General features: G+C 39.7%; 1 protein-coding gene across 1 annotated transcript in view; it reads right to left on the bottom strand.

Moving 5' to 3' along the window:
- The window catches only part of ITGA9 (integrin subunit alpha 9), a 195,351-nt gene that overhangs the window by 14,393 nt on the left and 165,083 nt on the right, over positions 1 to 15,875 (bottom strand). Inside the window, exons 24-27 of the mRNA XM_026052323.1 lie at positions 10,882 to 11,007; positions 10,218 to 10,337; positions 8,439 to 8,540; positions 1,711 to 1,830 (exon numbers count right to left, since the gene is read on the bottom strand). Of these exons, the coding sequence (XP_025908108.1) occupies positions 1,711 to 1,830; positions 8,439 to 8,540; positions 10,218 to 10,337; positions 10,882 to 11,007 (468 nt within the window). The remainder of the gene's footprint in view (positions 1 to 1,710; positions 1,831 to 8,438; positions 8,541 to 10,217; positions 10,338 to 10,881; positions 11,008 to 15,875) is intronic.

Here is a 15,875-nt window from a genome sequence, read left to right as displayed (position 1 = left end):
AATAAATATTTACAACCAGACAATTAAGATTCCTCCCTAGGACTGCAACTTTCCCACATCAGTTTTATCTTAGACAACTTTAGCATTGCCAATAACCTTAATAAATACTGCACTAGTGAGTGCAAATTGTCACTTATGCATTTTTATGATCCAAACCAAGTTTTTAAATGGAAATACTAGCTGATATTAGCACTTTTCTCTCAAACAAAACCTTAAGTTACTGGCTCCATTAATAACCATGCAGCTCAGTGGATGAAGTGCAGGATAAAACCTGACTTTTACTGCCTTCTCTGCCACAGAGCTGCCTGAAGGACTTTAGGCAAATCAGCTTGCCTCGCTTTGCCTCAGTGTTATAACATCTGTACATGGGAAGGGCTATATAAGCCCAGTATTAGTTATAATTATTTGTTGCTGTCACTTGGAATTTCCCTCAAGGCTCTCAAGTAACAAAATGGCAGCGTCTTCATGGGTACTTGAATGAGCCCTCTAAAATTTCAAAGACTTTGACATTCTAGATTACAGTCAAACATTGCTTTGCAAATGGAAAACATTTTGACCTGCCCAGCATACACTTAAAAATCCTCAAAACTGACTATAAAAATAATGTGAGGTTATAATCCACGCAGTATCTCCACAATATATGAGGCAGATAAATACCTGATAATATAAACACGCCTGTATAAGCTACAATCTGAACCGCACAGCCGCTTTTGGCCCAGGTCCGCCAGCCCGTTTCCCAGCGGTGCGACCTGCAGCTCCACGTGCTTTCGCAGCACGGCGCGGCCGTGACCCCCGAATGCAGCCGTGCTGCAAACGGCCCCATGCAGCCCCCGTGCTGTTAAGCAGCGTGCAGCTGCTGGACCGCTGCCACGGGAAGCAGAATAGGCTTGGCCTCGTTCCTGCGTGTGCATTTGGGATTTGCTGCTCCCAAAGACAGGCCCTGACCTTGACCTTGGCCTTTTAAATTTACGGATTGGTTACAGGGAGCTGAGGAATGAAAATACTTGCAGCTCCTTTGGGTTCTCCACAGCAGATGGCTGCTGCAAAGCGTCAGCATCTGCACGTTTCTACGTAACGTTTCTACAATTCTATACCATGTAATGGTGTTGGGATGCAAGGCTTGCGCCTTCTCAGAGGTGGCCTGGAGGCGGGATTTTAACAGGTACTGGTGCTCTAGTAACTTCTTTTGCTCAAACATGACTTTTTTTTCTCTTTCAAGAGGCATCTGAAGTATTAATTCCTGATCCTCCTCTCTCCCAGGCCTTTACCTTTGGAATACAGTAGCTGCCTACTGGTTTTGGTCAGGCATACATCCAGTGTTTTAGTTGGTCAAGCAAAGTTCCCCTCCATTTCAAGAAACTCTGTTGAAATCAATGAGCCTGAGAAAACCACAAAGATGCGCCAAGTATGTAAGTTTGGGATAATAGCATGTCTCTAGAAGGACTTTCCCTCCTCTGGGAATAGTAGTAAAAATTTCAACCTTTAATATGTAGGCCTTGAAGAATCCACTTTTCCACTTCTTCGCTAGATCAGGAGCCTCTCTCTGTCCCTCATAAAAGGGATATGAAAATATTTTTGCTGGCTACCAGCTTCTGTAATGCAATGGTCAACTATTTAGTTCCATAACTAAATAGATGTTAAATGCATGGAGAGTTTCAAGCTTTCTTCTTGGGACTAGTCTCAATGTTTATGTTACATCAGCTACCTTACCTTCCACAAGAGCACAGCCAGCAGCAGGAAGATGAGAATTCCCACCAGCAAACTGATGGCAATGATCCATCCAACAACATACCCACGAGGCTCCAGGTTGTGTAAAGCTTCAAAGACCACCTACAATGCAATTAGAAAAAAGAAATTATGATTGGAAGTTGCACTGTTTTCTCTCGTACTCATCAAATATGGAATGTGCTCATAATTTTGTGCTTTCCATCTATTTCTTTTGCAAGGGTCCCCTGCTGTTTTTTCTTCTCTTTCTATATAGCCTGTATGACAAAGAAATATATCCTGTGACATGCTTTCCTCAACTGTCTGCTTTAAGAAGAAAAGAGAAGCAAATTATACTGACTGAATTTCCCTCTCCTATTTCAATCAAAACTAGTTTCTCAGTGGAAAATTCAAATTTTTTTATCCTCAATAAGGGCTATTTCTTTGTTAAATTTTGCAATTTAGTATCCAGCAAATGTGGTAAGGCAGCAGTGATTTTTTAAAAGGCAGCAAATTTGTTTTGCCTGGCTTTGTTTTTGTTTGCTTTGAAAGGCAAAGCAGTAAGTTTTGCTCCCTCCTTCACAAAGCATTTTCACCATCTTTGCTTAAAAATTTCAAAGTCGTGTTGGTAGATAGGGACTGTTAAATCAATCTTAATTAAAAGGAAGCCAGAAGGACGGGATAATGTTTTGCCAGGATGTCCCCATAAAGAACTACTCATAAATATACTTCATCTCAGTTTCATAGACCAGTGGTGATTAAGACCATAACCTTTCTGGAAGAGGGACTTGAGCACAACTGATTTACACACACTTGTTTCTTATCACTTAGACACTAACAGGCATTTGATGACAATGAGACATAAATGTGTAACAAATGGGCAGAAAAGATGTTATACACAGATGCTATTTTAGCACAACTAATCCCTGTACATATTCTTGTAACAAGTATCAGCACGATGCTCAAAATAGCTCTCAAGTTATTTCTTCACTCAAGAAAAGAGACTGATTTGAACATTCATATAGCAGCACAAAGCCTTTATAAGGCTTTTGAGATATCTTACTGAACACAAAGTCAGCTCCCTTATAGCCAAGACTAGCACAAGGGAAATACCAGAGAGACAAAGACCAAAGACCAAATCTTGCGCCTTTCTCGTGCCTCTGCGCCAGGCTGGAAGGGTGATCTGATGATAGCAGCCCATTTCTCATGGAGGTTAGGGTATACATCCATCTTGTGGACACAGAGCAGATGACTGTTTCTTAGAAGATAAGACTCATGTTATTTTTCTTTCTGACTCCAAGGAAAAAAAAAAGAAAGAAAAAAAAAAAAAAAGAAAAAAAGGCTTCTGACACTTTGGATATTGCCAGTAGGGACTTTTTAGGCCACCACTGAATGCAAAATGAGGTGTTTTCTCTCCACTGCACAGAGAATAAATGTTCGCACAGCACAACTCCTGTCACTGTAGCTCTGCACATCAGACTGTCAGCGGGCAGAGCCAAGAATAGTTGCAGAGATCAAATCATTCATCATCTCTATGGCAAGAGCCCTACATCACAGCTTCGAAACACGCTGGCTAGAGTAGTTTGGCAGTACATTTCACAGTCACAGCTCAAGCTATATGAACTTGGGGGGTACACAGTAACAGCAGCTCCTTATCAATCTGCTCTCATCTAGCAATTTTGAATCAACTTACAAGCATAAAAAATCCCGTTCATGGTTTTGTGGCTTGGAGAGGAGAAGGGATGTTGCATATATTAACTCTGTATGTTACCCCTCCCAAGCCCCCACATACTGGCTGCATTAGCAAGTGGTCACAGCAACGAGTTTTGGTGAGGAAACAAAGAAAACAAAACCAAAAGAAAACAACCCCAAACCCAAGTGAACCAGACTGGGCAAGCGGTCAACGCGCATCGCACTTCCGAGCTGCGAGCACAACGTCCCTGCAGCGAGCAGTGGGAGACTGGTTCGTCCCGTCCCACGGGGACTGGTGACACTAGCAGACGTGGTCCTGCCTTTGAACCTGTGGAGTCTGAGGAGCGACAACTGCTCCTACAACCAAGGAGTCTCAGCAAGAACAACGTGTCCCACCTCGACTCCATGGCACAGCTCCTGCAGGGCAACTAGCATCACAGGGAGGGCAATGCAGCCTCCAGCCTAGCACGTTTCCCACAGTTGTGAAATCTAAGTTACTGATACAAAAGATAAGAGCGCGTGTGAGAGAGAGCGTGAGAGAGATGATGGTGGGGATGAGAGCAGTCTAGCTCAGAAGAACGTGAAACGGTCATAAAACATGGAACAAATTCCAGGTTTCTTTCCATCCTGACCAAATGCCAAAGAAATGCAGTGAAATACACAGTTGTCTTTATGATATGAGTTTTATGTTTATATTTCACACTGTATTCTGGGCTTCTTAAAGGAGGGAAACTGTAAAAGCTTAGGTTTCTTCCTCCTAAAATGTATTGCTTTTTGCTTATGCAAAATGTATTGCATTTTTATGTATTTGTACCAGAAAAGACAGCACCATCAGGAGACACAGGCTTACCAAAAATTGTTATTTTAGTTCTATATCATCAGAATATTTCTGGTGCTTTAAGTTGTACCACTTGACTTGTTGACAGAGATTCTAAAGATCAAATCTTGTGAGTTCCTTGTATCTCCGCACCAGGTTGGAAAGACTTGTCTCCTGCTTGAGTTGTCCATTCCAGTGCCATTTTATTTGAGAGAACTTCCAATAAAGACACCATTTTCACATATCAATATATATACATACACATGCACATATACATATATTTCCATATACTAACAAAAAAGTTCAAGGTCTTCAGAGAACAGATACCTGAGGTATCTTTGCTACCTACTACCCCCTATCACCAGGAAATTATCTGTATTTTATTAGTATTGTGTATACTTCTGCTCCTTCACCAAGCGGGGTGTTTCTATGTGCCTGACTGCTCAAGAAATCCATAAAAGGATTACACAACAGCTGGAAAAGTAAAATAATGAAAAGTAAAAGAAAACAAATGAAAACATTAAGGCAGAAAATAACCCACTTGCAAGAGGATTTCAAAGCTTCTGAAGGATGTTCACATCTGGCTCAGCTAGGCTGGGATGTTATGGTCTTTTCAAAGCTAGAGTGGAGTGGAGCCATACACTGCTCAGTGCTCCTAAAAGGCATGGGGAAGGGGCATTCCCATGTGCATTAACAAAAAAAAAGTCTGGGTAGTCCCACATGGAGAAGGGGGAGAGGGCAGTGAAGTACTACAGACTGTTCCTTCCATCTCAGACACAGAGAACAGGTCAATGCCCAAAGTCTTCTGAGCTGCAGGCAGACAGCAAACGCTTTGGCAAGTGGATACGCATACAAATCCTTCTGTTATAAAGACCTCCCAGAACACAATAAATTAAATTTTAAGGCTTTTCTTTCTTTTATTTCTTTTCACTCTATATATCACTGTGAAAATAAATAAAATTAAACTCCATACAAAAATTCACTTGGCAACCACTTGTCTGTGTTAAATTAATCCTGGGATGACTGGTCTGAAAATGAGAGCACAGTGAAGTCTACCCAGGAAGAGAGAAAGCTTTGAAGGCTTGATGAAGGTACACATGTGCTGAGCTTGAAAATGAGCAGCTGTAAGCTAGCCAGGGACCTCCAGCTTTCCAGGGCATTTTGTCACAGACGTTAGCTTGGGTTCTCCCATCCTCTGCTCAACTTCATATGCTCTGACTCAGAGAGACTCAGAGCATTTGGCAGCTTTGGACACAAGGAAATTCAGCCTCCTCTCCCTTCCCCATTAGAATTCACGAAGGGAAATCCTTTTGCACTGTAAGAGCACTCCTCCTCCCATATGCAAGCACAGAGCAGATGTTGACTCTTGGATCTCATACGTGGTCACTGTGGTCTCCTAGAGCTCATCATTGGTCTTGCCTCACATGTACAGAAGATGGAAAACAAATCTTCATGGAAATACAAAGACTCAAGAAAACATGGCGTGTTTTCTGGAAATACCATACTAGAAGAATTTAAATAGACTATAAAAACTATAGAGAAAGAATTCTCACTCGTTTCCACTCATCCATATCCAGAGAAATGATTACTGGTAAACTGTAAAAACAACAAATACTTGAAGGCTGCATCTATTTTAAAACTTTTTCAAAGACAGCCTGGTACCCAACTTACAGATCTTTACATAAGCTATGGCATCCCCTTTGGAGATGGTCCATTACAGTTTATCTGAACGGATATTTAAAGGTTGTGCTTACTACAATGCATCAAAAACATCAGCCTTCCTGTTTTTTTTGTCTTGCTTATAGTTTTCACTCTGTGCACTAACGTGTAAAAGCACACAGTGAAATAAGGGCAGCTAGTTCTAAAATTCAAATGGTTTTAATAGGCCTGTATCTCAACTGCAGATAGCCAAAAGGCCTTTTAAAAATTACCCATGATAAAGTGTCTACAAAAATGTCTTTCACTGTTCAGAAACACCTTCATGTGCAGAATCACACAACTGCTCAGAAAGAGCTGCTGTCCAAACAGACATGGTACAGCAATCAGTGGTCAATGAAAGGAAAACAGAACAGGATTTTAAAAAGGAAGGGAGGAATATGAAGCAAGACATTTTCTCTCTCCTGTTTCTAGTTTCAGCTGAATAACTGTGGCTTGCAACAAGTATTGTTTCTTTCTGCATTCCACAAGACAAGGGAGGAAAAGAGAGGGGAAAAGAATGAATACCTTGAGCCAAACCACATGTCTTAAATTTTTCCCTGAACATGACCCTATATAAAACATACAGCAAGGGAGAAGCCAACCAACATATGGAAATAGCATAAAGAGCAAATAACAGTCACATTAGAAAAGGCCTGAAATTACAAATTGATGTTACTTGACTACAATACATCAAGCACGCTTCTCTGCAGCTAGAGCTTCCCAGGAACCAGGAGCAAGTTCTTGTTTGAGGCCTTACACAGTTTCCCAGCACACACAGTGAACTTTGTAATTGTGACAGCTCAAGGCTTGGTGAAAAGCTGTCCGAGAACAGGAAAAGAACAACGTTTTTGGGGAGAATATTTTCTTCCTTTTTGTTTGTTTTTCTCTGAGCATTAGATAACAATTAGATAACAATGAATTATAACAGAGTTGAAAGCATTTTTGAATTTTGAGCGTCAATTAATAGTAATCCCACATGCATTACACTGTGTCCACCACTGAAAAAAATCTAAAATCTTTCATAGAGTATAACATAAGGCAGAGACATCCTGGCTTCTCCCATTTCAGATGTGCCATGGGTATCAAAGTCAAGTGTTACTTCAGTCATTAGTGAAACAGCCATTAAATAGCAAGATTTAAGCCATTAAGTGCAAGTTGCAGAACTAAAGGGAGATCTAGCAGTGTCTTAACAGTCAGAGTTGCAGGTCATTTATAAGGCACATTCCCAGGGAAGACTAGCTATGTGAATAACTGACTTGCTCAGTTCAGCTGCCAAACCTATTTTTTTAATGTTCTTTGGAATGGTCCAGAAAACTGACAAAGAAAATAAAACAGAGAGGAAAAAAATGGGATCCTGTCATACAAAAGATTTTTTTTTCAGACAGTTCTAATAAAACAGAAATTTAAAAAAAGAAATAGGAGCAAGACTAGAGTTACAGACATGGTGGCGATGACAGTGATCTCTGCAGCACCTTAAGGCAGTACATAAATGGAGGCTGAATTCCTTCTCTGACTATATGGATTTAACTCCATTATCCCCCAGGTGAATGCTTTAGTGGAGGATGTCAGTCTTTTCCAAAGGCGCCTTGACCTCCATACGTCTCCTTCACAGCTGCCTCTGAGATGGAATCACTGAGAGAACAGGTTCATGGGCTGGCAGTCAGGTTGATCATTTGGGGCAAGAGGATTAAGCAAGAGGTGGGATATAGATCACATACCAAAAATACAGAGCAGGAGAAGAAATAGAAAGCAGTTCAGAGAAACTTTGATCCTAATCTAAGTGTGAAATAGGAAAGGAAGCTTAAAATTTATTTCATCAGTCCAAAAGAAATTTCAGTTTAGGTATGACTCTTCTTGTGCTTTTCATGACACACATGCTCAGACACTTGGCAGTAGCAAGCCTCCTATTTTTGGATTACAAAGTCCAACATCTTCTTCTCCAGAAGATTGTAAATAAGACCCCATTCAAGCCACAACTGACTAGTGAATTAACCCTCAATTTTCACTATATCCACTTGACTTTTCAACCTATCAACACAAAACACAGTATCAGGTCATACATGAATTCCAGCAGTTAGGATCAAAGGACCATTTATATGAATCTCTCAAAAGTTAAACCCCTTTGTCCAATTTCACAGCACTCAGAATATCATCCATTACCACCTTAAATATTTCATATTGGCAAATCTAAAATTACTGTGCTGGGGATTCAAGTCTCTACTACATTTTGAATGAAAATCTGAAATAGATTAAAGCAGACATTAACCTCAGAGCTTGAAGCTAAACCTAATGTTGGCACAGGCATCCCACAGACAATTACAGTTTTGGCTACCAGAAGGCAGGCTCTCCTACTCCCCATAACATCATCCCCAAACATGATGGCATGGCTAGTCTGTCTCAGGAGGCCTAAGTGCTCTCACGTGCCCATCTAACCCCTAAACCCACAAATTCCAGCTTGCCAAGCTCCCTCAGTGATCTCCATCCCTCTGGGAACATGACACTTTCCTCTCCAGGCTTATTCACGTACCGTTTTTTCCTCTGGACTCCCATTGGGCACCTCCACAATCCTCAGGGCTGAGTCCACCTGCACCTTTGCCCTTGTGACGAACTGGATGACTGATGAACTGTCCTGACAAGGAAAAACAGGAAGGATTAGATTTGGGGTGAAGAGGAAGCACTCCCACACCTCAAAAAAAAAAAAAAAAAAAAAAAAAAAAAAAAAAAAAAAAAAAGACAAGAGGAACTCCCTACACTTGCCAATGCAGTAACTATATTGAGATAATGCTTAATGGCACGTTGGGTTGGGATTTAAAACAGGCTAAAACCCTGCTTTGAAAAAAGTACCTTAACATCATAACATCGACAAAGCCCAACACTTTACCTTAGATTAAAACAAACATCACAAAATCAGATGTGTTGAATTTTAAACTCACAATTTGTATTTGGCCTGCTTTTCATGCTCCCCACATTTACCACACAAGCAGAAGAAAGAGAGAATACTGCCAGTAAGGCCTGGCAAGTTCAAAATCAACCATCAAACACAAATTTCTTTGTGTTTTTCAAATGAGGAGAGAAAGATATAGGAATGCTGGGATAGACCCAAGTACAGCCTGAGATAAAAACTGCACAATTATTTGAATCCATGCACTGCAAATAGCTTAAATATTCATTTGCTATATCCCCATATTAACATATATTATTTTAAATTTTATTCACTGCTTTGTGATGTACATATTGCAGTAAGCTTCTATTTTAATGCATGGTAGTTATTCCTGTGCTGCTCACTTTGGGTAGGGTGGGTGAGGAGCAGCAAAGGCTTCCATTGAGGATACCAGCCCAAAGACACATTTAAGTGATATTTATCTTTTAAAAATCTGCTTATGGTCATCTTGGAAAGGACACAACAAATGGGATGGATTCTCGCTACTCCCAGGATGGATTTTTCAAAATGCTTATATAGGTGCACTCAGTTACTTGCTTGCATACTTCTGCACGTCTGTGTGCATGTAACATAAATACCTGAAACTTCAGGTCCTGCCTACATCAACACATCAGTGGGATTCAGCCAGCTCAGAGCTATCAACTGCTGTAGCAACAGGTCTCTAATAAAGGCCCTCTTCAATGTCGTTAACCTATCAGCTATCAAAGACAGGTTTTTATTTATTGTTATTAATTGCTCATGTTAACAGCCTTCTTTCTCACTGATTATTTTATAATCTTAGAAAATCTAGCCCTAAATCCACAGTCAGCATTTTTCCAAGCAGAGGAAAATACAGCAAAATTTAGAAGATTTCTTATTTGATTCAGTGGTTTTATGAAAGATGGGAACTAACTTGTAACCATTTGTTTCTTGTCACAACTGTCAAGCGCAGTGTTATTATGGCTTCTTTGAATAATAATCATTTGGACTGAAAAAAAGGACAAAAAAAGCCCTATCTCCGTTTACACAGAGGGAATGACAGATAGTTGGTCACAGTTTATGTGCACATACTCCATTTCTCAAGACTTTTAGAAAGCTCTGGTCTTTTAACACCATGCATTCACAGAGGGGTTTTATTGTTTCTCAATGTATTGATACATTGGATTTATTTCTGTCTTAACCGTTAAGAAATAGGACTAACACCTTCCTTTTATGCTGCTATAAATTGATCTGTTTCTTTGACAACATGACTTTTTGTTACACACCTGTAAACAGAGGAAGGAGTTCAAGTCTCAAGTACACTGATGCTGCTGTAGATATGCATAGATATGCTATGTAGATATGCTAAAATTCACATTAAAGAAAAATTTCAAGGGAAGCACATACCTTCTTCAGTATTTCAGTATTCAGCAGGGTGTAAATACTTATATCACAGGACTCTGCTTTTGCTAGGGAGCTTAAAACGCAGCGCATAATTAAGCAGGACCTGCCTGGTCTTTCACAGTCCTACAGGAAACAGGAAAAAAATGTTATTAGGCACGTCAGGAAAGGAGAAAATAACTCCCTGAAAATACTCTGTGACGGCAAATGCTCCAATGAACCAAGAAAATACTAAAATAATAATAATAAAAATAATAATAATAAAAAAAAATCTGCTAAAAACTACATGCATCCGAAATAGCAGCAACTTTCAGAAGAGATGCAGGTTCCAAACGTCAGGGAAAACAGTGCAATGGAGCTAGGTGACGTGGTCACACTCTGTGCTGAGCCCCAGCATGAGCCTGGCCATCCCATGGGCCTCTGATGGATACAGGACTTTGCATCCCACTTTGGGCAATTTCCTCCCCACTGGATTTCCTGAGGCCTCCTCTATGCAAAAAATAGATACTGAAAAGCACTAAATATCCTCCCCAAACATTATATCAGTATTGGTCTACATGCACCAAACTCTGTACCGAACTATCTGCCTAAGTTCTTTGGGATGATCCATGCCAAATTTTCCATAAAATACAACACATGCTAAAGTTTGTCATAGGTGGGCTTTTCTTACCAATACTTTTCTGCCAGACTTGGTGAAAAAAGCAAATATTGTGTGGAAAATATTCTCATTCTCTTGAGGAATGACGCATGGGCTGGGGTTTTTGTAAAACGAACAGTTTCCTTTGTCCTGACCAACCTGCAAGCACAATAAAAACAACAATTATTACTCAGAATTAAAACTGCATGACAGGGGAGGCTGGGGTTAACTTGGCCAAGCAAAACACTTATATTTGAGCTGCATGTCTGGACTCCCTCTATGAGACAGCAGAAAACTTATTCATCCTAAGGCACACATCTAAAATAAGTCAGATAAACTATATTCTAGAAAAGCTTATCTCTGTTGTTTGGATAGGATAAAAACATCTATAACGTAGCTCAGAGGTAGATGCCTGTGATCTAGATGTCTGAAGACACAGGATAAAAGTCTCAGCCAAAGATGCAAAACATCATGTAACATTGCAGGTCCATCCCTTTCTCTTCTCTCTTCTCTTCAGTGTGATTGTATTTTTTGGTGCTTTAGCCAACTAGATTGTTTTGCAGTTCCTATTGAAACATACGAAGTAACAAAATCTTTGTGAAATGCACCAACCTAGACACAAAATCTTCACTCCTTCCTTCCTCATAAATAACATTAAAAGTAAAAAAATGTATTGTAATGTTAACTTGTTTACTTGGACATAAAGATAGATGCTTGAAGAAAGTTTACCAAAATTTGATAAAATGAGCCAAGGTCTTTAATCAAGATAAACTTGCACTAGAAAAGCCTTCTTTTTGCACCTTATGTATTTTCATGGAGGAAAATCTACTGGAATTTAACAGAATCTATGACAATAAAATATCAGCAAATTCTGTCCTCATCCCAAAAAGCTGTAAGAAAAAGGGAGGAAACTTTTCACACAAACCACTTCAACAAGGAACATTCTTACTATATAACTTGCTGTTAACTTCTCCCGGTCCTCTATTGTGAGAAAGAAAAATTGTATCTTATTCATTAATAAACAAATCAAAAGAGCTGTTACAGGTACAAAATTGCTGCATAATTTGAAAACCTTCTTTATTAACAGTTCTTAGGTAAGTAAGCTGAACTGTTGCAAAACAAAAACAAAACCCAAAAACGCTTCCCTACTTTGAACACTATCTTCCATCTCTTGCTAAAATCCCTTTTATGCACCCCTGGTCCACAAACCTTTACAGTCTCTGACATACTGCCTCATAACCTGCCTTTGCATGATGCATATTTGCATTCCCATCTAATACAGACACAAACAGCTACACAGTTTACAGCTTCCTTGGGATCAACAGAAAATTAAGACTATGATGTTCTCCTTTTGTCCAGGCCACCTGAAATGAGTTTGCATAATTTACCGTATGCAAGAGATTTGCAAACACACTGACATTTATTTTCTTTGAACTTTCATATTAAAATTAGATCCAGATCAACCAGAAGGTTTATGTTAAATCAAGAGCATCAAAGAGCCAAGATCTATTCAATACCTGCTCTTTCTTCATAAAAGCTTGAATTAGCAGATAGCTGGACAGATATCATTAGATTCATGCAATAGATACCAAAAGTATGAGTTTTTGCACTATCCCATGGAATGAAGCAACCTAAATGTGGTTCTTTTTTTCTCAAAGTAATTTTCTTTGCTAAAAATGAAGCTTGGCTACACCTCACCCTTTTTAAAACACCTTAGCTGAAAAACAGACAGGCATCTCTGGTAGACTATGTCTGATTTTGAAAATATCCTTTCCTCTCCACCAACTACACAGTAAACTTGCATGACAAGGCTGTTAAAAGCACGACTGAGTCCTCCTTGACATTTGTGCTATTCTGTAAGAGACTGGAGGTCATCAATACTCTGTTACAGCAGCCAAAGTTAGATGCCACTTGTTATTATTTTTGGAAAAAGTTATATGAATTCAACTGGTCAGCAATTAAGTCATATCTGTGGGTAGTCTGCAATCCATTAGTGTATGCTGAAAGTCAATGGGCAGGAAGGACACATTACAGTTGAGAGGCACTTTAACGTTCTCTTAGAACTTTAGATCTTAGAAGATTCTGAGATCTTCTAAGAAATGGAAATTAAAAAATCTAAAAAAAAAAAAATTAAAAAAAAAATCCAAGGTACTGAAAATCCTGACTCAGGGCAGCCTTGTTTTCTAATGTGGAGGATTTCTAGAAGGAACAATACACCTAGTGCCTTGGCATATTCCCCATCTACCATCAGCTCTCCCTCAACTTTAGATACATGTAACATCCTTTCTGCTTGCCTGGAACTGCTCTCTGTATGTGGCACTTTCTAACAAGCCTTCATGGCCTTTAAGAAAACATCAATTTATGTTAACACATATTTTAAGGGTCCATGACCCTTGTCTGTAACACAAAATTCATGGACTGGCTGGAAGCCACTGCTCCCTTTCAGGCTCTACCTCAACCAGCTAAACATCCATCAAAGGTGAGACTCTCCATAGCTCTGTATCCTGCATAGGGTGGCAACCAAATAGAAAGAAATGAAGAGCAATTTCCAAGCAGGAAGTTGGAGAAGTCAGCCAGGGGCCAAGCACATCGAAGGGGAAATTGGGAGTTGGCATGGGGTTAAGTATGCGAGTATGATGGGAGTCCCTTGGAGGAATGAGTCTGAAAAATGGAAAGAAAAATGGGAAGAAAGAGGGAGAAATCCCTCTTGCTGCCAGGGAAACTGCTGCCATGCTACATATAAGTAGCTGACTGCTAACCTATTATTATTATTAATGCAAACATTTTATATTTCACAAACGCAAACAGGCAAGCAAAAGCAGATTTCCAACCCTGTTCCTACTACACAATTCTAGATACCCACCAATGCAAATTAATTCATTATAGCATTAACATTTGAAAAAATAAAAATAAAAAATAGAGGCTTTTCTTGTCAGCCTGATTTCCCTGCTGAGTTAAACCATCATCAGTTGTAAGAAGTCAGTAAGAGAATAAAATTAAACTGATACAAAATGAGTGTAAACGTGTGATCAAACTGTGAGTGTGCATGAGGGACCCAAATCCCACTTTTGAACATGGACAAAATAAGAATGCAAGTTCAGGGAAAGCATCATTCGACACCAAATATTTGGCTGCAGGAAACATACTCAAGGTCTGAACACAGGTCAGTTGTTTCACAAAACTGTTAACAGTGCTCAACCCTGAAATGGATGCTTTTCTCATCAGCCTTGGGGTATGCTGGCTCCAAAGGACAGATTGGCTGTAGTCATCCAGAAATTGCTGCCAGATAGTTTTTACATGTTTCTTCCTTCTTACTAGTCTTTTTCTGTTCTATGTGCACACACACGCCTCGTCTGAAGTTCAAGTTTGAAAGCTGGATAACAAGTAACAGATCCTCTTGTGTTTATCCTTGTGGCAAAGCATAGCACATTCACCTGAATATTAGGTAAAAGAGGTCTAAGTGTGACCTGGTTCACCCTAGAGTGATGGAGTTCACCCTAGAGTGGGTGACTGCAATAGAAACAAATCGATAGACATGGTTGAGCTAAAGTGTCACACATGGAGAGAAAGAAAAAAAAAATGAATACTGACAAGAAATTCCAGACAAGGTCAGACTTTCAACAGTAGACAAATAAGTTATGTAAATATGTTATCTGAGTACATGCTGCATATGCCAAAAATATTTAATATTCACAGATAATGAAATATGCTTGAAACAGAGCTGTTTTGTTGATTCTGGCAATAAATATAAGAGCCACTGAAACAATAGCAAGGACTTTAAAAATTAACCCGCTTTACAGAATGCTTGAAAGATTTTTGACTAAAGCCCAGCAATGTGAGTAAGGAAAAAGAATATTCCACAAACACAGCAAACAAAGTTGCATATCCATGAGGACATGTAAGAGAGAAGCTCTGAAGTAGTGCTGTGAAAGCATTAAATTATGACAGTAGTTTTTTTACTATAAATCTTCAGCTGAAAGGAGAACACTGGGTGTACACATCTGTGCTAACCTGACTGCAATACCTAGAGATGATATTTTTGATACAGTTATCCACCCAGTTTAACTAAATGACCTGCTAACCAGTATAATCCTGCAACACTCTCCATCACTCTACAGCAGCTGGTACTGCAACCACTTGGCATATCCTAAGCAGCAACCCATAGAAATTCTACTTGCAAGAACTAGTGCTATTTGTCTAAGGAAAGCAGAGATGCTCTGATTGAAAGTTTGTGGTTCATAAGAGAGCAGTTTCTCTCTTAGATAGTGCTGTCACATGGACACAGGGAAAAGAAGACTGAGGATCCACAAGATTTATCTGCCCTCTCCATAGAAGGTTTTGGCCTAAAAATGAACAATACCTTACATGGCAACTAAAGCAACCATTTACCTCTAACACTCATGTGCTCCTTATATATCAGCCTTTAGCAGCTGGAATCCAAGAAAGAGTCATGGACGTGTACATTCCTTCTCCTTGCTATGAACTGCAAAGTGCTTAATCAACACATGAGGTGTTAAACACACCTTTTTAGATGTGTTCTAAACACATCTTTTTAGAAAGCTTTTTTAGAAAGCTCTTTTTAGAAAGCTTTTAAGCTTTTTAAACAGCTCTTTCTAGAAAGCTTTTAAGATCTCTTATAGCTTAGTGCACTCTTTTAGCAATGCTCTACAGCCCTTTTTCAGACTTTCATTGATGCATGATGTATAAACAAATGAATGTTTTTCCTTTACCTAGAATCATAGAATGCCGAAGGTTGGAAGGGACCTCAGAGGTCATCCAGTCCAACCCCCCTGCTCATGCAGGGTCACCTAGAGCACGTGGCACAGGGCTGCATCCAAGCGGGTTTTAAAGATCTCCAAAGAGGGAGACTCCACAACCTCTCCGGGCAGCCTCTTCCAGGGCTATGTCACCATCACAGTGAAGAAATGCTTCCTTAAGTTCCTGTGGAACTTCCGATGCTTCAGTTTGTGGCCGTTTCCTCTAGTCCTATCCCTGTCCACCACTGAAAAGAGGCCGCCCCCCTCCTC

This window comes from Nothoprocta perdicaria, unplaced genomic scaffold (assembly GCF_003342845.1).
Source record: "Nothoprocta perdicaria isolate Ctin4 unplaced genomic scaffold, notPer1 scaffold_87, whole genome shotgun sequence".
NCBI classification, from domain to species: domain Eukaryota; kingdom Metazoa; phylum Chordata; class Aves; order Tinamiformes; family Tinamidae; genus Nothoprocta; species Nothoprocta perdicaria.
This window is presented reverse-complemented; position numbering and strand designations above follow the sequence as displayed.